Source organism: Symphalangus syndactylus, chromosome 10 (assembly GCF_028878055.3).
Source record: "Symphalangus syndactylus isolate Jambi chromosome 10, NHGRI_mSymSyn1-v2.1_pri, whole genome shotgun sequence".
Classification (NCBI taxonomy): Eukaryota; Metazoa; Chordata; class Mammalia; order Primates; family Hylobatidae; genus Symphalangus; species Symphalangus syndactylus.
The window spans coordinates 90,120,864-90,144,320 of NC_072432.2; the positions used below are offsets into that span (position 1 = coordinate 90,120,864).

General features: G+C 55.1%; 1 protein-coding gene across 5 annotated transcripts in view; it reads left to right on the forward strand.

Moving 5' to 3' along the window:
- NCKAP5L (NCK associated protein 5 like) overlaps positions 1–19,436 on the forward strand; it is a 39,424-nt gene extending 19,988 nt beyond the window's left edge. Inside the window, exons 2-13 of one of the 5 annotated variants that reach the window (XM_055294943.2) lie at positions 3,953–4,014; positions 5,921–6,096; positions 6,850–6,918; positions 7,019–7,057; positions 8,032–8,151; positions 12,137–12,250; positions 13,206–15,838; positions 16,703–16,865; positions 17,159–17,240; positions 17,601–17,909; positions 17,999–18,141; positions 18,537–19,436. In XM_055294943.2, coding sequence (XP_055150918.1) covers positions 6,094–6,096; positions 6,850–6,918; positions 7,019–7,057; positions 8,032–8,151; positions 12,137–12,250; positions 13,206–15,838; positions 16,703–16,865; positions 17,159–17,240; positions 17,601–17,909; positions 17,999–18,141; positions 18,537–18,749 — 3,888 coding nt within the window. In that variant the 5' untranslated portion in view covers positions 3,953–4,014; positions 5,921–6,093 and the 3' untranslated portion in view covers positions 18,750–19,436. Of the gene's footprint in view, positions 1–3,952; positions 4,015–5,920; positions 6,097–6,849; positions 6,919–7,018; positions 7,058–8,031; positions 8,152–12,136; positions 12,251–13,205; positions 15,839–16,702; positions 16,866–17,158; positions 17,241–17,600; positions 17,910–17,998; positions 18,221–18,536 lie in introns of all 5 variants that reach the window. The other 4 variants (XM_055294940.2, XM_055294941.2, XM_063610478.1 and 1 more) reach the window with 4 other exon arrangements.
- The last annotated feature ends 4,021 nt before the right edge of the window (positions 19,437–23,457 follow it).

Sequence of the window (23,457 nt, forward strand, 5' to 3'; positions counted from 1 at the left end):
TTGCTGTGGGGACAGAAGTTGCTGTTTACAAGTGGATTCTTGGGTGTGACTGGTAGAAGGGCTGGGAGGGTAAGAGGGATTCCAGAAAGCAGCTGGGGAGGGTGCGGAGGGAAGCGGTTGGTGTTACGGGTGATTCTGTGATTAAGTGAGCTCTCCATCTCTGCCTTCCTACAGCTGCCCACCCTCCCCCACTCCTGGTCCCTGGCTTCTCTCCCTAGAGGACTCTGGGGGGAACAGCTGGTGAGTGAGGGGCTCACCAGGGGCCAGGAGGCCTTGGCTAAGGGCCGGGGTGAGGGAATGAGGACAGGCTTGCTGCCGCCTGCCTCTCCAGCCCCTTCCTCCCATGCCTGGTCTCTGTTCAGGGAGGGGTCTTGCCTGTGCCCTGCTGGAGAGGAGGTGGGAGCTACAGACCCCCTCTGGTGTGGCTAACTGAAAGGCCAGGACAGTCAGATCTCTTTGGAGGCCCTGAAAACCCCTGTCCCCTCCTGGCTTTAAGGGGGAAGGGAGAGCTGGGGCCCTCCATGACTGACTTGGCTGAAGAGATGGTGGTCGCCCAGGTTCCCCAGAGACCCCTGAGCAAGTTCCCCCCTTCCTCGGCCCTGGCTGCCTGAAAACTGGCCCCCTCCCCACCCCCTCTGAAGGACGAGCCAGAGAGGACTCCGCTCTTCTCCCCCCTCCTTCTCTCCCTCCCCCTGCACTGAGGTCACCTCCCTCTGAATCAGGCCTTTGTGGATGGAGGGGCCTCCGCTGGCAATTCGGGCGGGAGAAGCCTCCAGTTCAAGTTAGAGTTCCCAGCCCCTGCCTGGCCGGCACTGTGTGTCCAGACCCAGCGTCCCAGATGTGTTGGGGCCACCAGAGGAATGTCTGAAAGCAGAGCCATTCCAAAAACCCCAAGCCTGGGGTTTCCCCTGCCCCAGGTCGGGCTGAGCTCAGGGCTATGAGCAGCAGCTGTGGGTCCTGAGGGAGGAGGCCGTGCTCAGCCCCTGGGGATGCAGCGGGGACCAGCACTGTGAAGCCTGCCTGGGCAGGCATCCCCCATGAGATGCAGGCAGAAAGCCCAGACTCCAGAGGGCCGCATTCCTGACTTGGCTTCGATTTGGAGCTGGTGGTGGTGGTCTCTCTCTGGATGTTGACTTTCCCTGGAGAAGGGTAAGGACTCAGGAAGTTTTCTTTAGAAATCTCGAAGTCAGACTCCGGGCCGACTCTCACGGCCCGTGCACCTCCCCACCACCAAGCTTTCCTGCAGGCCTCTTCCCTTTGACAGCTTCCTGCCCTCCACTGTGATGGCCCTGCAGATGCAGAGGAGGCCCCTCATCCTGGGCTGACCCCAGACCCCCTCGCTGTGAGGCCAGAAAGCATTTCTCCCGAAGTGGGGCTGAGTCCCAGCCCCACTCCAGCTGGGGCACACTGAGAAGAAGAACTGTGGCCACTGGCTGGCTCATAAATCGGAGGGTCTTCCCCATTCTCAGTGGGACTCAGGCCTCCTGGCCTGGGATTCACAGGGGCTTAGCTGTGGATAGGGGCCACGCCTGGCTTTGTGGAGTGTGTGGGGTCTCCATGCCCCTCAACACAGAAAACCACCGCATGCACACATAGAGAGTCCGCAGCCAGTCCTCACAGCCTGGCCTTGCTCTTAACCTGGACGCTTTTTTATTCTTTTGGGAAAAGATACTCTACTAAACCACTGTCACCCATTGTTTCGTTGTTGCTTTCTTATGAAGAACACAAACCTTAGGGTTTCCCGGTCCTTAGTGTTATCCTTTTCCAGACCCTGGATGCTGCCTTCTTCATCCCATTCCTTTCCCTCACCCTCCCAACTTTTTTCTCCTCCTCCACAGCATACCTCAGCCACACCCCAGCCCCTCTGATGGTGAGGGGATTGAGGGACATGCTGGGGACCGACGGGCAGGTTGCTTCAGGCAGTGGGAGGACAGTGGCCCAGAGGCCAGAGTTGTGGGTGAGGGTGGCACTGGTCAGATGCTGGACATTGTCTGGGTTTCACCCTGTCTGAGTGTGGGAAGGAGGATAATTCTTAAATTTTTTTCATTTTTTTCCAGGCCTGTATATTTCTAAATCTATCAAACGTGATAATGTTATGAGCAAACCAAGTTAAATATGATACATTTTTATGATGTTAAAATAAAAAACTTCAGGCCGGGCGCGGTGGCTTACGCTTGTAATCCCAGCACTTTGGGAGGCCGAGGCGGGTGGATCACGAGGTCAGGAGATCGAGACCACGATGAAACCCCGTCTCTACTAAAAATACAAAACATTAGCTGGGCGTGGTGGCGGGCGCCTGTAGTCCCAGCTACTCGGGAGGCTGAGGCAGGAGAATGGCGTGAACCCGGGAGGCGGAGCTTGCAGTGAGCCGAGATTGCGCCACTGCACTCCAGCCTGGGTGACAGCGAGACTCCGTCTCAAAAAAAGAAAATAAAATAAAAATAAAAAATAAATAAAAAACTTCAGATTATTATACAGTATTAACAATAAGCATTAGAGGCCAGGCACAGTGACTCGTGCCTCTCATCCCAGCCACTTGGGAGGCTAAGGCAGGAGATCACTTGAGCCCAGGAGGCCAAGGATGCAGTGAGCTATGAATGTGCCACTGAACTCCAGCCTGGGCAGTGAGGTGAAACCCTGTCTCTTAAAAAAATAAAAAAATCAGTATTAAACAGGTCTTCCTTTCCCTCCAAGTGTTTTCAGAAGTCCCCTTCCCACTGTTGTGTACACACACACACACACACACACACGAAGAAGCATTCTCTCTTTTCACTGTAATCCCAGCCCCCAAACATCCAGCTGCTTCTCTTTCTGGGGTATCAGAAGAGAAGAGGGAAGGCAAGGCTGGCCCTGGGGCTGGAGGGCCGGCTGGGAGGAGTTGGAGAGAAGGCTTCTGAGAGCAGGGTGGGTGGGGCAGCATTCTGAGATCTTCAGGTGCCTCTATAGCCGAGACCGCTGAGTAAGGGCCCTGGGACTTGGAGTTGGCCTCTGTGTGAACGGACAAGGTAGCAGCAGGCTCCACAACAACCCCATAGCTTTGCACTGTGCCTCTGTCAGGTGATGATATGAGAAGTCTCCATTTATGGAATTCGTGCCAGACACTCTATATATATTAACTCATTTTGTCCTCCAACAACCCTTTGGGCTAAGTGTTCTTATCCCTGCTTTACAAGTGAGAAAAAGAGAAAAGAGATTCTTTAGTGTCAGATTTCTAGCCCAAGTTTCTAGCCTCCGGGGAGCCCTAGGGCTGTATGGAACTTAAATGTCTGTTTTACTGTGGAGCGTACAGTGAAGCTTGGGTGTGCGCAGAGGAGTGGGAAAATGTAGGCCTGTCTGGTGTGCTTTGTGAAGTAGCCATGTGACTTAAGCAATATCCTCTGCCCCAGAGCCTGCCTCCTCCCACAGGCGGGTGCTCCCCTTCCAGGGTTGTTAGGAGAACCAGATGGGATGGTGTGGAGAAAGCGTCTGTGCTATTCATCACACTGGGTGAACAGTGTGTGCAAGTGTAACTTCCTGTTCCTCAGTTTCCTCATCTGAAACACAGGCACTGATAATAGCATTTCACATTGTTGTGGTTGACTGTTGAGCACGAGACAAGACAATGTATGTTGTAGAACCGGGTTGTAAAGCACCAGGTGTGACTGTTCAGTCTCCTCTGTTATCTGATGATTCCTGGCTGAGGGCTGGGGACCTTTGCACTGGCTCTTTCTGCTGTCCCAAATGCTTTCCCATTCCAGGATTTCATCTGGACTTCATTCAGGTCTCTGCTTAATTGTCATCTCTCAGTGCCTTATCACAACCCAACGCTGTACATTGTCGGCCTCGCCCAATAGAGGGGAAGCTTCATAGCGGCTGGGCTGTCTCTGGCTGTTCGTCCCATGTCCCAGTGCCTGGCGCATAGCAGGAGCCCAGTAAGTGCGTGGCTGACATCATCTTTTTTTTTTCTCCACAGGCGAGGTGACCGTTCTGGATGCTAGAGTGAGTGTGCCCACCTGTGTAAGGGGGCAGAGACAGGTGAGGGGCTTTGGGGCCTGTGCATGCTGGGGGTGGGAGAGGCACCCCTGGGCTCCACTGTGGAGGATAAGGGAACAAGCGCTCAGATGGCTGGGTGATGAGCTGCTGAGGACCCCTCTCTCCTATAGTCCAAAAGCTCCAAGCCTTTTTATTTTTGTTTTGAAACAGGGTCTCGCTTTGTTGCCCAGGCTTGAGCGCAGTGGCGATCACAGCTCACTGCAGCCTCGAACTCTCGGGCTCAAAGGATCCTCCCACTTCTTTTTTATTCTTTTGGTAGATGCGGTCTCAGTATGTTGCCCAGGCTGGGCTTGAACTCCTAGCCGTAAGCCATCCTACCACCTTGGCCTCCCAAAGTGCTGAGGTCACAAGGCATAAGCCACCACGCCCAACCCCATTTTTCTTTTGTGGGGGCTTCAATGGCACAAGGGGTAGTCAGTGGTGGACCGAGGTCCACCCTTTTATAATAGGAAGGGTTGCCCATCTACTGGAAACCTCCACAATATTTGTATGAAAGGAAAACAGCATTTTTCTCTAGCAGAGAAATGGGAACTCAATTGGAAGATGAAGACTGGTCAGTTCAAGCTGGCAACAATGGCAGTGGCTTGGTGGGGTGGGAGAATCCCATGGTGTGATGCAGGTCTGAGCCCTGGCCGTGCTGGATGTGGTCATGAGCTTCGTCTAGTCATCAGTCTGTCTCCTACATGCCAGGGGTCCCACCAGGAGGCGTGTGAGTTTGGATGGGGAGGCAAATGCAGTGTTCCTGCCCTCATGGAGTTGACTGTCTGGTGGGGGAGGCTGGTGTACAATCTTGCAGGAGCATTCCTGGGAGCCCTGAAGGATGAATAGGGAGGAGCTGGCCAAGTCGAAAGGAGTGGGTGGTGTCAAGAGACCCCAGCAGAAGCACCATCGTGCACAAAGAGCCTGATCTGACGGGGCCTAGCTCCTGCCAGGGCAGTGGGTGCCTAGTGAGGCTGGAGCTAGAAAGCAGAGCCCCGGAGGGATGCAGGGCACTTCCCACTCTGTCCAGGAGGAGCCTGAGGCCCAGGGAGCGGGACCTTGCCCTGGAATAACCCAGCAAGTGAGCACTGGAGCCAGAGCTAGAGCTAAGAGTGCCAGGCCCCAGGCTCAACTGTATTCTCCGCATGTGCTGAGTCATGTTCTCAGGGTGCTGTTCCCTAGGTGGTCACATTTGACTCTCACAATGACCCTGTAAGGGAGGAAGAATTCTTCTGCCCATTTCTCAGAACTAGGAAACTGAGGCTCATCTGGTTGACTGAGTGAATGAATGAGCTCACTTTTCATATGTTCATCCAGTTCACACGAAGCAGAGCCCGGCAGAGGCTTTTGGCCACAAAGCCAGGGTTTTATCCATTTTCTCCACTACCTAAAGCATGTGCCTCCTCCAGGCAGGGGACCACCGACGCCCAGGACAAAATCCTAGATGTCTTACTTGTTAAATTAGTTTAAATTATTATTACTGTTATGAGTAATAACGGTCTTGTGTTTTAAGTGTTTTTTTTTTTTTTAACTTCTTCAAATCGCTTTCACAGACCTAATCTTTGTTTGCAAATACTGAATGAGATTAGGGGATATTGGTGTTATTTTACAAATAGAGGGACTGAGACCCAGGGAGGCTGAATGACTTGCGCCAGCTTGAGGCCAGTCCCAGTGGAGAAATCGGGTTTCTTGTGCGAGTGTGGGGCTTTCTAAAACAATGGTCTCTGTTCTGAAGACGAGGAGAGTATCTGTGTGTCTGCCCCGTGACCGTGACTGGGAGATTCCCAGCCTGGCCCTGAGTTGTTATAGTGTCATGCATTATAGGTCACACTGACCTAAGCTCCAAGGAGACTGAAGGGTTTCATCTTTGTCCTCTTCCTCCTCACTTCCTCCTCGTGCCCTGGAGTAGCCTGCCGGGGCTTCTCTTCCTTGTTCCCAGGGCCAGATGTCGGAGGCCATGGACCAGCCAGCTGGGGGTCCTGGAAACCCAAGGCCAGGAGAGGGTGATGATGGCAGCATGGAGCCGGGCACCTGCCAGGAGCTTCTGCACCGACTGAGGGAGCTGGAGGTGCGGCGTGGGGCATGGTAGGGGCAGCAGTGCCAGCCAGAGCCCTGGGGAGGCAGGGCTGCCCCTCCTTCTGAGCTTCCTGCGGGTTTTTGGGTGCCATGGGCCTTCCTCTCAGCCTGCTTTGCCAGGCGGGAGGCTAGCAGAACATTCTTTTGCAAAGCTCCTCTGAGAAGCCCTTTCCTTGCTCTTAGCTCCCCAGCCCAGTGACGGCTCGGGGACAAGAAGCATGCACAGGGATGAGCGTCCTAACCCCTGAACACCTCCCTTCCTTAACCTCTCATGCCTCTGCAGGCTCTAGGAAAGGGGTCTCCTCCAGAGGCCACAGGAGGCCACAGGAGGAAGAGGCTGGATGGCCCAGGGCTCAGGAGTTGAGGGATAAGGGTGCAGATCCTCAGGCCACACCCCTCATCACATTCTTAACACCCTGTCATCCTCCCTACAGCCTCCTCTGCCCGTCTCCCAGGGAAATAAGGGTTACCGTGGGCACCTCCCACCTCAGGTCTCCCTGGCCACTGTGTCTCCCCAGAGCCCCCATTGCCACTGACTGAGGTCGGGGTTTATAGAAAGCCATCCCAGGTCAGCCCGGCCCTCCTGCTGCCCTTGGCCTCTGCAGGATTCCTCATATGAGAATCTGCTCACAGCCAAGAGCTGGAGTGGTGGTGTAGTTGGCACCCCTGTAGTTGCCTCCCCTTTCCCAAAAGGAATGTGCCCTGGGGGAAGAATAATCCCCAAAGCCACCTTTTTGCCCTCTTCCTCCCTCACTCCTGCAGGCAGAGAACTCGGCACTTGCCCAGGCCAACGAAAACCAGCGGGAGACTTATGAGCGCTGTCTGGACGAGGTCTGTGGGTCTGCAGTAGGACTGGGGGGACGTGGCTCATCTGCTCCTGGCAGAAGCTGGGGTCAGCTGATGGCTCTGCCTTGGGGCTTTCTGTCCCCAGGTTGCCAACCATGTGGTGCAGGCGTTGCTGAACCAGAAGGTGAGTAGCCTGGGGAGAAGCCCTGGGCACAGCAGATGAGACCCTTCCTGGAGACTAAGGGCTTGGAGGAGATGGGCTGTTGCCCTCCGGTGATTCCCCGTCTTTCCGTCTTGAGCGGGTCCATACTGTTCTACCTAGAGGCAGAGGTGGGACTAGGTAAGGCCAGGTGTCTGAGCAGTGGTCACTGATTTGAGCATGACTCCTTCCCTTACCCTGTCCCCAGCTGGCTTTTCCAGGTTGTGATAGCCCTTAAAGCAGTGTTGATGTTGTGAGCCTAAATGGCATCTGAATATTTACTCACATATGGTGGATAACTTCTTGACATCGGGGCCACTTTGACTCCAAGGCCTTGCTCTGTCTTATATAGGCCCTTTTTTGATGTGTGGTTTCTAAGAGGCAGAGGGCCAGGCGCGGTGGCTCACGCCTGTAATCCCAGCACTTTGGGAGGCCGAGGTGGGCAGATCACGAGGTCAAGAGATCAAGACCATCCTGGCCAACATGGTGAAACCTCATCTCTACTAAAAATACAAAAATTAGCTGGGCGTGGTGGTGCGCTCGTATAGTCCCAGCTACTTGGGAGGCTGAGGCAGGAGAATCGCTGGAACCCAGCTTGTGGAGGTTGTAGCAAGCCAAGGTTGCACCACTGCACTCCAGCCTGGCGACAAAGTGAGACTCCGTCTCAAAAAACAAAAAGAAAAAAGAGGCAGGGGGGTCAATTCTAGGGATGAGAAAGATAACAGAGAATAGGATTTACCTCCCACCAGGGGTGATAAACTTTAGAGAATTTACCATCCCCAGAAGATGCTATAGCTACCAACATCGGCAGGGTCAGATTCCTCATAGAAGGAGGTAGCAGCGGAAGGGTGTGCCCAGAAGGGTCCAGGATCCGTGCATGCCGCTGTTCTGATGAAGAGCACTGTGACACTCCCACCATCCTGTCCTCTTCTTCCTGCACCTTCCGGGGTGGGCGGCAGGACCTGCGAGAGGAGTGCATCAAGCTGAAGAAAAGGGTGTTTGACCTGGAACGGCAGAACCAGATGCTGAGTGCCCTGTTTCAGCAGAAACTCCAGCTCACGACAGGCTCGCTCCCTCAGGTAGGCATCTGCGCTCCTTTCACTCCCATCGCACTGCCTCCTGCCTCCTCGGCTCCCATCGGCCCCATGACTCTCTTCTCACGTGCACCTAGGGGAGCAGGCCATCAGCTGTCCACCTTCCATTCCGGGGGTATGGAAACTACCCAAGTCCCTGGGTTTGGCTGTTCCCTCCTCCCAGTGCTCCCCACCAGCGGGCATCCCTTCTTGTTGACAGAGCTTTGCATTCGCTCCTGCCTCGGGTGGGGAGATGGGTGGAGTCTGCAGATGCAATTATTTCAAGCTTCCAAGAGGCTTATTTGGCCACTGACGCAGCCTCTTCTTGGCCGGACGCAGGGGTAGGGCTGGGTGTAAGGCAGCCTAGGGTATGGAGTCACGGAGAGGTCAGGAAAGACATTTCGGTTCTGCTAACTGTTCACAGACAGTCTCTGCTGGGAGCCCTGACACCTGCCTTCCCCAGGAGAAGCAGGAGGCTATTGGGAGTGACTCCTGGGCTGAGTTAAGGTGTCACTTGAGGTTATTCTGTGAGGAACCCCCAAGGATGGGGTAAGACATGGGGGTGGGAGGATCAGGAGCAGCTCCAGATGCCTGAGGTGAGCAGCAGGTTGTTTCTGAGGTTAGCCAGCCCCTTCCCCTCACTTTGACAAGAAGAGAAGCACTTTTCTGTGTGTGTGTGTGTATGGGGGAGGGGGGTGTGCGTGTTTGTGTCTGTCTGAGGCAAACTAGGCAGCTCTTGGCCCCCAGTCCCTGAGCAGGCAGCCCCTCCACTTACTGGTAGCCTGGCCCTTGCAGAGGAGGCCCCTTGTCACCATGGCCACTCTGGAGCCCCCGTCTTGCCAGGTTGGTACAGAGCTGGGTCAGAGTCCACAGCAGCGACTCTGCAGTTCTCCTTGCCCTGGATCTGTCCCTGTGGCAGGTTCACCCTGGAATCCCCAGAGGCCCAACCACACCAGCTCAGCCCACCCCGGCACACTCTTCTCAATGACTGCTGATGACAGAGGGGTTGAGTGTCCTTAAATCATTTACTTTTTACCTAAATGAATTCTAGAACCTCGTGGGGTTTGGGCCAATAGATTTATCTTCCCCAGAGGTAACATGACATAATGGAAAGAGCACGAAGCTTGGCCTCGGATAAACTTGGGTTGGATCTCTAACTTAGCTACTTCTTAGCTGTGTGACCTGGGACAAATTACTAAGCTTTACAGACTATAGTTTTTTCTTTACAGATAAGGATAAAAATACCCATATTACGGCCGGGCGCGGTGGCTCACGCTTGTAATCCCAGCACTTCGGGAGGCCGAGGCAGGCGGATCATGAGGTCAGGAGATCGAGACCACGGTGAAACCCCATCTCTACTAAAAATACAAAAAAATTAGCCGGGCGTGGTGGCGGGCGCCTGTAATCCCAGCTACTCGGAGAGGCTGAGGCAGGAGAATGGCGTGAACCCGGGAGGCGGAGCTTGCAGTGAGCTGCGATTGCGCCACTGCACTCCAGCCTGGGCGACAGAGTGAGACTCCGTCTCAAAAAAAAAAAAAAAAAAAACCCATATTGCAGTTGACGTGAAGATGCAGTGAGATGATATGTCGCGCTTGGCCCACAGTAGATAGTCAGTCAGTGGCAGCTGTTTATGATGTGATTCCCAGCTTGTGCTTTGCTAGGGTGAAAGCTCCTTTGCACAAATGCCAATTAAGCTCTTACTGTGAGCAGCGCCTTCAACAACACGTATGGAATTGGACTGCATCACGAGGCCCTGTCTAAGGGCTGAGGCCTCTGCAGGCCAACAGGACCCCAGGACCCTGGGACTGTTGGGAGCTCAGGGAGGTAGAGACACCATGCCACAAGGCAGAGTGTGACAGTGCCGTCAAAGAACCCAGGGGACAGTGTGGGGAGGCCATCAGAGAAGGATGGAAATGACATTGGAACTGGGCCTTAATGGATGGATGGAAGATTTTTTTGAGATGGAGTTTCACTCTTGTTGCCCAGGCTGGAGTGCAATGGCACAATCTCGGCTCACCGCAACCTCTGCCTCCCGGGTTCAAGCAATTCTTCTGCCTCAGTCTCCCGAGTAGCTGGGATTATAGGCATGCGCCACCACGTCCAGCTAATTTTCTATTTTTAGTAGAGACGGGATTTCTCCATGTTGGTCAGGCTGGTCTCGAACTCCTGACATCAGGTGATCCACCTGCCTCAGCCTCCCAAAGTGCTGGGATTACAGGCATGAGCCACCATGCCTGGCCAGATGAGAGATTTTAAGAGTGGAATGGGGACTGGGGCAGAGGGATTCCCTGTGGAAAGAACAGCATGAGCAAAGATCCAAGGGCAGGGAAGCCCAGAGAGCAGCAAGCTATGCAGCTTGGCTGGAACAAAGGACATGTGAAGGGACAGTGAGGGTGACAGCAAGGTGGAGACGGTGGCATGGGAAGAGCTGGCCAGCCAGGCCTGGAATGCCTGCAGAGGAGTTCACACTTGTTTCCATGGGCAATGGGCAGGCATAGGAGGCTTCTGAGCACAAAAATGCTTTAGATGCCGGGCGCGGTGGCTCACGCTTGTAATCCCAGCACTTAGGGAGGCCGAGGTGGGCGGATCACGAGGTCAGGAGATCGAGACCACGGTGAAACCCCATCTCTTCTAAAAATACAAAAAATTAGCCGGGCGTGGTGGCGGGCGCCTGTAGTCCCAGCTACTCGGAGAGGCTGAGGCAGGAGAATGGCGTGAACCCGGGAGACGGAGCTTGCAGTGAGCCGAGATTGTGCCACTGCACTCCAGCCTGGGCGACAGAGCGAGACTCCGTCTAAAAAAAAAAAAAAAAAAAAAAAATGCTTTAGAAAAGAAAATGAGGCCGAGCGCGGTAGCTCACGCCTTAATCCCAACATTTTAGGAGGCTGAAGAGGGAGAATCACTTGGGCCCAGGAGTTCAAGACCAGCCTAGGCAACATAGCAAGACACCATCTGTACAAAAAAAAAAATTTTTTTTTAATTAGCCAGGCATGGTGACACGCACCTGTAGTCCTAGCTACTTGGGAGGCTGAGGCAGGAGGATTGCTTGAGCCAGGGGATCTAGGCTGCAGTGAGCTACAGTCGTGCCACTGCGTTCCAGCCTGAGTGACAGAGGCAAAACCCTGTCTCAAAAAAAAAAAAGAAACTCAACTCATTGTTAGAGTTTATAGTTTAAAGAAAAAAAAAGATGCTTTAGGTTGTTTTGTGCACAGGAGATTGAAAGACCACCAAACCAGGTCAAGGAGACTGAACGAGATGCTCAGCAGTACAGGCCAGAGGCAGGAAGAACCGGGCTGGAGGCACTGCTGCAGCTGGCCATAGGTTGTGGGGCACGGGGGCTTGGGGGCGCTGCAGAGATAGGGTTTAAAGGCTGTGAAGAATGAGGGAGAGGGGGAAGTTAAAGCTGACTTATATCTAGCCGCAAGATGCCCAGGAGAAGGAAATTACATTCTCAGGGACTGAGAATGATTAAATCCTGCCTTTTCAGTCCTCAGAGTAGATGTTCCACATGAGACCAGGTAGGGGAGACAGAAATATTCTAACTCCCTGCCATCTCTTTTCTAAGACCATCTAAGACCATTTTATCTCAGCTGTCCCTGCGATCCTCAGATCCCAGGCGGTCAGAACAGGAGGAGACCTTTGTGGTGACCCTCTTTGTGAGAGGAGAGGAAGCCCCACAGAAAAGTAAAGCAGGCCTGGAGCTGAGAAAGGCACCCTGAGTTAGACTTGCTGTGGCCCTCTGGGCCCGGGACATTCATGTTTCTCCAAAGCCCTCTGACCAGTCTCACTCTGAGACCCCAGATCTGCCTGCGCTGTGGTCTCCTGAGACTTCTCTTACCGGTGGGTGGGGCAGCAGCAAGAGCTGCATTTGGGGCTGGGAGTCTGGGAGTCCTCCGTGAAGGAGCGGACTCAGGGGAAGGACTGGCTTTGCGAGGGAGTAGGGAGCTGGGGTCAGACAGCTACTGTGCTAACTCTGCCTCTCCCTCTGCAGATCCCACTCACTCCACTCCAGCCACCATCAGAGCCACCAGCCTCCCCCTCCCTGAGCTCCACTGAGGGACCGGCTGCCCCGCTGCCTCTGGGGCACTGTGCTGGGCAGAGAGAGGTAGGAGGGCTAAGTATTGTGGTCAGTACTCCACTGATGTTTCCTAGCAAATAGCCGGAGAAGGGCTGTTGCCCAGTGCTCAGACGTTTGTCCAGGCTGGAAGTGTGAGCAGCCGAATGCCAAGAAAAGCAGATCCCCAATCCTAGCCACTGGCCCTGTGAGCAAATGCATTAGTAATGCATTAAGAGGCATGGTTAACACTTACTGAGCTCTTACTGCATGCCAGGCACTGTGTAGAACACCCTGGATCTCATTTGTCTTCTTTAGTGAGGTTAATGTAATAATCATCCCATTTTACAGATGACACAATGAAGCAGCTTAGAGCTCAGATAACTTGAAGGCCCTATGGATAGGTAGAACTGGAACTTGAGCCTACACAGGCTAACTCCAGAGCCTATGGGTTGCACACTCTACCACACTATGCTACACCTGAGAAAGGGCTGGGCATGGCATCACCCCCAACCCCTTTCTGCTGGGGATGAGGTCAGCGGCATCAGCTGTGTTCCCTGAGGAGGCCTGGGTTTGCCTATAGTGACTGACTTAGGACTTGGCCACATCACACTCCCTTCTGGAGTCTGTGTGTTCTTTCTGAGCCTGAGAAATGGACAGGCCTCCCTCCCCTGGGACAAACACAGAAGTCAGAGTTTTAGGTGGTCAGCCCTGCTAATCCAAATGGCTGTGGGGAGTAGGGGCTGGGGCAACCAAGAAAAGGATGTAGGGTACCTGCCCAACCCCAAGTGTGCCAGGAAGAAGAATTGGGGTAACCAGGGTTGAGCAACCCTTGAGGAAGCGGAACTGTCATATCCCAGTTGCTGTGAATTCCTTTCGGGGACACAGACACAACCAGGCCAGCTCTGTTCCTGGCATTCCCTGTTAGGCCAGCCCAGGGCCTGGGCGGGGAACTGGATCCCAGCTGCGTGTGGTCTCCTCCTCATGCCACCATCTCTCCCCTAAGGTGTGTTGGGAGCAGCAGCTGAGGCCAGGAGGCCCAGGCCCCCCAGCCGGCCTACCCCCAGCGCTGGATGCCCTATCCCCATTCCTTCGGAAGAAGGCCCAGATTCTGGAGGTGCTGAGAGCCCTGGAAGAGACTGACCCCTTGCTTCTCTGCTCACCTGCCACCCCCTGGCGGCCTCCAGGCCAGGGGCCTGGCTCCCCAGAGCCCATCAATGGCGAGCTGTGTGGCCCGCCTCAGCCTGAACCCTCGCCCTGGGCGCCCTGCCTGCTGCTAGGCCCTGGCAACCTGGGAGGCCTGCTGCACTGGGAGCGCCTCTTGGGGGGTCCAGGAGGGGAAGAGGGCACTGGGCGGCCCTGGGGTCCTAGCAGGGGACCTCCTCAGGCCCAGGGCACCAGCTCCGGCCCAAACTGTGCCCCAGGCAGCAGCTCCTCCTCGTCTTCTGATGAGGCAGGTGACCCCAATGAGGCACCCAGCCCCGACACCCTGCTCGGTGCCCTGGCCCGCAGACAGTTGAACCTGGGCCAGCTCCTTGAGGACACAGAGTCTTACCTACAGGCCTTCCTGGTCGGGGCTGCAGGCCCACTCAACGGGAACCACCCAGGTCCCGGGCAGCCATCCTCCCCAGACCAGGCGCCCCCACAGCTGTCTAAGTCCAAAGGCCTCCCCAAGTCAGCTTGGGGTGGGGGTACCCCAGAGGCCCACAGGCCAGGCTTCGGTGCTACCTCAGAGGGCCAGGGGCCCCTCCCCTTCCTTAGCATGTTCATGGGTGCTGGGGATGCCCCACTGGGCTCTCGGCCTGGCCACCCCCATTCCTCATCTCAGGTGAAAAGCAAGCTCCAAATTGGCCCCCCTTCTCCTGGGGAAGCTCAGGGACCCCTTCTGCCCTCTCCAGCTAGGGGTCTCAAGTTTCTAAAGCTGCCTCCAACCTCGGAGAAGAGCCCCAGCCCAGGAGGCCCGCAGCTCAGTCCCCAGCTCCCCCGGAACTCGCGAATCCCCTGTCGGAACAGTGGCTCAGACGGCAGCCCCTCCCCACTGTTGGCCCGAAGGGGTCTGGGTGGAGGAGAGCTGTCCCCAGATGGGGCGCAAGGCCTGCCCACCAGCCCTTCACCCTGCTACACAACCCCAGACTCTGCACAGCTCAGACCCCCGCAGTCAGCCTTGTCCACCACGCTGTCCCCAGGCCCAGTGGTGTCTCCCTGCTATGAGAACATCCTGGACCTTTCTCGGAGCACCTTTAGGGGGCCTTCCCCAGAGCCACCTCCATCCCCACTGCAGGTGCCCACCTACCCACAGCTAACTCTGGAGGTACCACAGGCCCCTGAGGTCCTCAGAAGCCCTGGAGTCCCCCCCAGCCCTTGTGTCCCAGAATCGTACCCCTATGGGAGCCCCCAGGAGAAGAGTTTGGACAAGACAGGCTCGGAGTCTCCCCATCCTGGCCGCAGGACCCCAGGCAACTCATCCAAGAAGCCCAGCCAGGGGTCAGGACGGCGACCTGGGGATCCTGGCAGCACACCTCTGCGGGACAGACTGGCGGCCCTGGGGAAGCTGAAGACAGGCCCCGAGGGGGCCCTGGGCCCAGAGAAGAATGGGGTGCCAGCCAGGCCTGGCACTGAAAAGACCCGGGGACCTGGGAAGTCAGGGGAGAGTGCTGGAGACATGGTGCCCTCCATCCACAGGCCACCACCGGAGCAGCTAGAAGCCAAGGGGGGGATACGGGGGGCAGTGGCCTTGGGCACGAACAGCCTGAAGCAGCAGGAACCTGGACTCATGGGGGATCCCGGGGCCCGAGTCTACTCCTCTCACTCCATGGGGGCCCGGGTGGACCTGGAGCCTGTCTCACCAAGGAGCTGCCTCACCAAAGTGGAGCTGGCCAAGAGCCGGCTGGCAGGGGCCCTGTGCCCCCAGGTACCCCGTACCCCTGCCAAAGTGCCAACCTCAGCCCCAAGCCTGGGCAAGTCCAATAAGAGCCCTCACAGCAGCCCCACCAAGCTCCCTTCCAAGTCACCCACCAAGGTGGTGCCTCGACCTGGGGCTCCCCCAGTCACCAAGGAGTCCCCCAAGCCTGAAAAAGGGAAGGGCCCTCCCTGGGCAGACTGTGGTAGTACCACGGCCCAGTCCACACCCCTAGTACCTGGCCCCACTGACCCAAGCCAGGGCCCTGAGGGGCTGGCGCCACACTCAGCCATCGAGGAGAAGGTGATGAAGGGCATTGAGGAGAACGTGCTGCGGCTCCAGGGCCAGGAGCGAGCCCCCGGCGCTGAGGTCAAGCACCGCAACACCAGCAGCATCGCCAGCTGGTTCGGCCTTAAGAAGAGCAAGCTGCCAGCGCTGAACCGCCGCACGGAGGCCACCAAGAACAAGGAGGGGGCTGGCGGGGGCTCCCCACTCCGGAGGGAAGTCAAGATGGAAGCCCGGAAGCTGGAGGCCGAGAGCCTCAACATCTCCAAGCTGATGGCCAAGGCGGAAGACCTGCGTCGGGCACTGGAAGAGGAGAAGGCCTACCTAAGCAGCAGGGCCCGGCCACGGCCTGGTGGCCCAGCCCCAGGGCCCAACACGGGGCTGGGGCAGGTGCAGGGCCAGCTGGCTGGGATGTACCAAGGTGCAGACACCTTCATGCAGCAGCTGCTAAACAGGTGAGGGCCTGGGATCAGTCAACAGGTGCTTGGTGGGCATGGGGCACTTTTCCCTTCGTGGGCACACCTGTGTCTGGAGCTAAGCCTGCTTTTCCTGGGAGCTGGGGCTTCCCAGAGGTCAAAAGGGATAGAAGGCCACCAAAGCAGCTGGGGGGTCAGTGACTTGGCCTGGAGGAAAGATCAGGGGCTTGGCCTCATTGCTGGCTTCTCATTTGAGAGGAGTTAATAGTCCACATCTTCCTGGATGGTCTCCATACCAAATGAGGCAGCCTGCGTGTGATAGTTAAGTGAAGGATAGAGCCTAACTATGGGCTGATAAAGGTCTTCTCCCTCAGGAAAGGGACAAGGGGAGTTCTCTTCCCATCTTGCCCTTTGACACCTGCCATGACAGGAGTTGTGGTTTAAAGAAGGGATCCACCCATCTTGGGGTTGCTCTGTCTGGGCCAGATGAGGCAGAAAGTCTGCAGGAATTGGGCCCCAGGTAGGGTGCATGGTTTGGACTGCAGGTGTGCTCAGAAGTTCAGCTAGAGCAGGTGGAGTGTGTCGTTCATGGACCAGGATGTGACCGGGTCTGCCAGTCTACCTGGAATCACCATCAAGCAGTCTCTAGGCTTGACCCTGGATAACTTTCGGGGAGTTCTCCCATCTTCTCCCCTGCCCTGTGTTCCTCTGGGGTTCCCTAGGGTCCTTGCCTGTTGCCAGGGTCAAGAAGGGTGGTGGGAGCAATCACTAGCGACATGTCCCCTTCCCCGGGGGTGGATGGCAGGAAGTGCCTCCCTAAGCCCAGCACCACTGGCTGGTGCAAGGCTGGAATGTCTGGGCAGGCAAGACCACCCTCACCTACATCTGCGCTGTTGCCCATAGGGTGGATGGCAAGGAGCTGCCATCCAAGAGCTGGCGGGAGCCCAAGCCTGAGTACGGGGATTTCCAGCCGGTGTCTTCTGACCCCAAGAGCCCCTGGCCAGCCTGTGGGCCCCGGAATGGCCTGGTGGGCCCTCTTCAGGGCTGCGGAAAACCTCCTGGAAAGGTAAGTTCTTGGGGCAGGGACTGGGTAGAGGGCCTGGCTCTCTGGCCCTGCCAGGTCTCTTACTCCCTAGAGGGTTCCCCTTCCCCAAGACCATGAGTGCCAGATGGGTCTCTAAGGGGAGACTGGAGAGGGGAGAGGGGCTTCCCAGTCTGCAGGGGCTCTCAGATCCATACTCCAGGGCCCTAATCCTCATACTCCCATATGTTTACAGCCACATTCCCACCCTCTAGAGGCATGGGGAGGGATGTGGAGGGGGGAGGAGTGGACTATGAGGTCTCCTGTACCCCACACAGCCGAGCAGCGAGCCAGGGAGGCAGGAAGAGATGCCCTCGGAGGACAGCCTGGCCGAGCCAGTGCCCACCTCACACTTCACAGGTCAGCAGGGTCAGGGGCTGAGGATGGGCCTGCCCCCACCCCGCTACCCACTTCTTCCCACTTTACTTCTTCCTGTCCCCGCAGCAGGTGCCAGGCTCTGTGTGCCATCTTGGTGCCAAGCACCAGGCGGGCACTGGAGCTACGCAGGAACAAATCCTTCCCTGCCCTCAGGGTACTCGCCCCACCTACACCCCTTCCCCAAGCCCAGGGCAGGTGGGGATGGTGGACAGGTGCTGTGGAATGAGCCTGTTGGGCCCGGAGGGGCCCTGAGTAGGGATGGAGCCTGGGCTGGGCAGGAAGTGGAGGCAGGCCGGGGACTGAGCCCAGCCTCACACTCTTAACGGGCTCTCCCCTTCCCAGCCTGTGGCTCCTTGACTCGAACCTTGGACAGTGGCATTGGGACCTTCCCACCCCCAGACCATGGTAGCAGTGGGACCCCCAGCAAGAATCTTCCTAAGACCAAGCCACCGCGGCTGGATCCCCCATCTGGGGTACCCCCAGCTCGGCCCCCACCCCTTACCAAAGTCCCCCGCCGTGCCCACACACTGGAGCGGGAGGTGCCAGGCATAGAGGAGCTGCTAGTGAGTGGGCGGCACCCCAGCATGCCAGCCTTCCCTGCACTGCTACCCGCTGCTCCGGGCCACCGGGGCCATGAGACCTGTCCTGATGGTGAGTGTCCAGGTGGGAGGGTGGGATGCCCCCGGGCATCCTGGAGCTGCCCAGGCAGCTCCATCCACCTTCCCTTTGTTCCTGGACAGATCCCTGTGAAGACCCAGGCCCCACCCCTCCTGTCCAGCTGGCCAAGAACTGGACCTTCCCCAATACTAGGGCAGCCGGCAGCTCCTCGGACCCTTTCATGTGCCCACCCCGACAATTGGAGGGGCTGCCCAGGACCCCCATGGTGAGAATTGCAGCAGAGGAAAGGGAAAGGACTCGGGAGCAGGAGGGAGTGATGTGGGGAGACCAGTTTCTCCAGTGAGGTACGGCCTGTGTGTCACACAGTCTCAGCGCTGCACCCTCTGGGAGGAGGACCCCTGGGATGCCCTGTGAACGGCCCTCCCCACTGCCCTCCTTGCACTCCTCTCGTGGGGAAAGGGTTTCTGTCCCTCCCCAGAACCTTGTAGGACTGTTCTCAGTTGTACCTCCAGCCTGTTTCCTCTGAAGTATACCCCACCTTGGGCCCCCTCTGGAGCGGCCCCCCATCAGGTGCACAGATGCCCCTCAGAGCTCAGTGCCTCTGAGGCTGGGCTGAAAGGTGGAGAGGAGCTTCCTCCCGAGCTGCCCCTCCTTTCCCAGGCCCTGCCCGTGGACCGGAAGCGAAGCCAGGAGCCCAGCCGCCCGTCCCCTACGCCCCAGGGCCCACCTTTCGGGGGTAGCCGCACCCCCAGCACTTCGGACATGGCTGAGGAAGGCAGAGTGGCCAGCGGGGGGCCCCCAGGGCTGGAGACCTCGGAGTCTCTCAGTGACTCTCTCTACGACTCGCTCTCCTCCTGTGGGAGTCAGGGCTGAGGGGCAGCGCCACGCCACGGCCCCGCTGGAGTTGGGGACCACAGACTTGACCGGCTCTCTTCATGCCCAACCCCTGGAGACGGGGGCCCCTCCCTGAGGGGACCAAGGAGGCAGGTGGATAAGAAGGTGAAAAGGGGGTCCCTGGCACACCCCACCACCCACTGCTACTGCAGATGAGATGACCGTGCTCAGCTCAGGGAGAGACCCCGCCCTTGGTCCCTTCTCTCACCCAGAGTAAGGCTCTTCCTTGAAGGGACTGGGGGTTTAAGGCCACTGTGTCGCAGCCCCCCAGCCCCTACTTCAGGCTGAGCCATCTTGTGGTGCTGGGCTTCCTGCCCACCAGCCGTGCCATCTCTGCCCAACCCGGCTGCTCCTCTGCCCCGAAGCCCTCGCGAGGACCTCTTGGAGGCCCCCGTGCTGGTGGAGTTTGGGGGCCAGGGGGACAAGTTGCCTTCTCTCTCTGCCCTGGTCCTCCCTGCTGTCTGGATGGTGCTGCCCTCCCCTGCCCCATGCCTTTGGGGTCTATTCGTCCGTCTTTTTTGTTGTTGTTTTTATATATTGAAGCGCCTGGCCCAGCCACCAGCCCCCAGCCCCGCACTGCGGTTAATTTATCTGTTGTTTAAAATGCGGCTGCTCTGCTTCCTGCCTCTGCTTCTGCCGTATCCCTAATAAAGTGTGGAGGCCCCCTCCCTGCCCCTGACTCGGCTTGTTGTGTGGGAGGACTCAGGCAGGCCAGGTCGGGGAACACTGCATGGGTGCCAGGTTGAGGGACCCCAGGCCCCCTTGTGACACAGCCCCCTCACCAGGGCAACTGGCTGGAGTCATCCCAGAAGGTAACTGAGGGTTGGGAGAGTAGGGCCTGCTTAGGCCCGGAAGGGTACCTGGGCTCGGAGAGATTCTCCCGGCCCAGGGCTTGGGCATAGCGCGAGGCTGGGTGGCCCCTTGGAGAGGGAGCTGGGGAAGATGGCTGTGGACATGCACTCAGGCCCCACGTGTCCCAGGCTGGGTAGAACATGCAGACTCTGAGCAGAGTTGCATCTCTTCTCCAGACCTTGGTCTTCCTCCTCTATAGAAGATTAGAAGGTTAATCCAGACGAGCTGGTCCCATCAGCCAGACTTTCTTCTCAGCATTCTCCTCTTCCTACCCCTTCCCCAATTCTCTTCCTACCCCTTCTTAGTTAATATCATCATTGAAGAAATTAACAAGACAGAGAAGGTCAAGTCAGATGTCTGGGTTTTTTGTTTGTTTGTTTGTTTGTTTGTTTGTTTTTTTAAGTCAGTATCCCATTTTCTTACCTCTTGTCTTCTACTTCCAGATTCCTATCCCACTGTCCTATCCTTTCTGCTTTTATGGGCTTAAGCATAATATTACCAAGCTGTAAATCTCTGCTTCTTCCCAGGTGGGCTTCAAGAGTTCTACCTCCTTCCCACTTTTTATTTCTTGGTTTTTCAAGCCCTCTTCTCTGCTTGAACTTGGTAGATTACCTCATTTCCTAGTTAGAACAGAATTGTTTGCCTGCAGGATATTCCTCCTGTTTCCTTTTGGGGAAGGAGTTTGGCATAGTAGGTTTGATGCAGGACTCCACCTCTTTCAAGCTGAGACCAGAGGGTCCATCCACGTTCTTACCACCAGGGTCTGATCCATCTGCCGCCAGGCTCTATTCTCTGGTGTTTGCAAATGCAAGGTGTCGCCTTGGTTTCCAGGGCAATGTGGGCTGACTGACCAGGGCAGGGCAGGTGGCATCAGTCACACATGACGCCTGGAGGCAGCCCTTGCCTACCAACTGTTCCATGGTGGGAAACTTCCTAAATCCCCCAGCATTCTGCTAAGAGACCCTGGACCCAGATGAGCCACCCCACGGCCCACATAATTGTGTGCCCTCCACACAGACCCAGTATTTTATCTAAAATGATTCTGTGGAGGAGGAAATGCAGTTGAGTTTAAAGACACTCATGGGAATCAATTTCTTGAACTTCGAAGAAAGGTTTGGCTGAAAGACCATTTGATCCTTACTAAGGCAGAACACTTCATATCTCAGTTTGTAACATCTTCCTGCAGAATTCAGGTAAATTCACTGTTTTCTCCAAGAATAATAGGTGAATGTTTGTCTTTCCAATGTGCAAGACCCATTCTGCTGGATTTTCCAAACAAAAGAAGACAAAACTGCCAGGCCACCTCCCCCATCCCCCAAAATGGCATCAAGGCATTAGCAAAAGATATGACAAGGCTTCAGGTTCAACTTCACTGGGCACTTTGCCTTTTGCAGGAACTGTCCCAAAAATGTTAACTCAAGTGTTCTCTGGGCAGCCAGTGGTTTTTTTTTTCCCCTTCTTTACCCTTTTCTAGATTTTCTACAAATGGTGTGCTTTGTTTTCTTTTAAAAAAAATTTTTTTTTTTTAGAGATGGGGTCTCACTATGTTACCCAGGCTGGTCTCAAACTCCTGGCCTCAAGAGATCCTCCCACCCTGGCCTCTCCAAGTTCTGGGATTACAGGTGTGAGCCACTGCATCCAACCTGTTTTGTTTTCTTTATCAAAAAAAGTTTTAAGGCCTTGCACAGTGGCTCACGCCTGTAATCCCAGCACTTTGGGAGGCTGAGGTGGGCGGATCACGAGGTCAGGAGATCGATACCATCCTGGCTAACACAGTGAAACCCTGTCTCTACTAAAAATACAAAAAACTAGCCGGGCGTGGTGGCGGGCGCCTGTAGTCCCAGCTACTCCGGAGGCTGAGGCAGGACAATCACTTGAACCCGGGAGGTGGAGGTTGCAGTGAGCCAGGATCGCGCCACTGCACTCCAGCCTGGGCAACAGAGAGAGACTCCGTCTCAAAAAAAAAAAAAAAAAAAAAAAATTAAAAGAGAAACAATTATTCTCTGCAGCAAACTCTAGATATATACCCTCATTCTGTAATCCTGTGTGAGTTGGTTCAAGCATATAAAGTTATTTAAGGCAACATGAATTTGAAGTTAATACAGGTGAGCATTTCTATAGTCTTGGGAAAAAAATTTTTTTAACTTTTCTTTTTTTGAGACGGAGTCTCACTCTGTCGCCCAGGCTGGAGTGCAGTGGCGCGATCTTGGCTCACTGCAAGCTCCGCCTCCTGGGTTCACGCCATTCTCCTGCCTCAGCCTCCTGAGTAGCTGGGACTACAGGCTCCCGCCACCACACCCGGCTAATTTTTTGTATTTTTAGCAGAGGTGGAGTTTCACCATCTTAGCCAGAATGGTCTCAATCTCCTGACCTTGTGATCTGCCTACCTCGGCCTCCCAAAGTGCTGGGATTACAGGCGTGAACCACCGTGCCTGGCCCCTTAAAAGGTTTTTAATTGTTAAAGGAATAGAAATTATAGAATTATATGTTCCCCAGGCACAGTGGCTCACGCATGTAATCCCAGCAATTTAGGAGGCCGAGGTGGGTGGCTCACCTGAGGTCAGGAGTTCGAAACCAGCCTGACCAACATGGAGAAACCCCATCTCTACTAAAAAATACAAAATTAGCCAGGCGTGATGGCACATGCCTGGAATCCCAGCTATTCGGGAGGCTGAGGCAGGAGAATCACTTGAACTTGGGAGGCGGAGGTTGCAGTGAGCCAAAATTGTACCATTGCCCTCCAGCCTGGGTAACAAAAGCAAAACTCTGTCTAAAAAAAAAAAAAAAAGTATATGTTCATGGTTTTTAAAAAAAGGAATTGAAATTGAATGTTATAACTAATTATCAGGGAAATGCAAATCAAAACCGCAATGAAATACCATCTCTAGTTAGAATAGCTCTTATCAAAAAGACAAAAGAAAACAAGTGTTGGTGAGGATGTAGACAAAATAGAACCTTTACACACTGTTGGTGGGAATGCAAATTAGTGCCTCTATTAAGGAAAACTGTGGAGGTTCCTCAAAAAATTAAAAGTAGAGCTACTATATGATCCAGCAATCCCACCAATGGGTAAATGGAGATATCTGTATTCCCTTGTTTATTTCAGCACTGTTTACAATAGCCAAGAATTGAAGTCAACCTAAATGCCAGCAATGGATGAATGGATAAAATGTGGTATATCTACACGGTGGAATACTATTCAGCAATGAAAAAGAATGATATCCTGTCATTTGAAACAAATTATATGAACCTGAACATTATGTTAAGTGAAATAAGTCAGACACAAAAAGACAAATACCACATGGTCTCACTGATACGTGGAATCTTAAGAAAAAGCCAATCTTACAGAAGTATAGAGCAGATCAGTGGTTACCAGAGGCTGCGGAGCCAGTGAAGGAGAGGAGGTTGAGAAGAGGTTGTTTGGAGGTACAAAACTAGATAGGAGGAGTAAGTTCTGGTGTTCTGTTGCACAGTAGGGTGACAATGGTTAACAAGAAGATACGGTATATTATTACAAAATAGAAGAGAGGGTTTTGAATGTTCTCACCACAAAAAAAATGATAAATTCATAATGAGATGGCTGTCCTAAATACCCTGACTTGATCACTATACAATATATCCATGCATGCAGAAACATCACATTGTACCCCATAAGTACATGCAATTATAAAGTGTCAAAAACTGAAAAGAGGCCGGCGCTGTGGCTCACGCCTGTAATTCCAGCACTTTGGGAGGCTGAGGCGGGTGGATCACGAGGTCAGGAGATCGAGACCATCCTGGCTAATATAGTGAAACCCCGTCTCTACTAAAAATACAAAAAGTTAGCTGAGCGTGG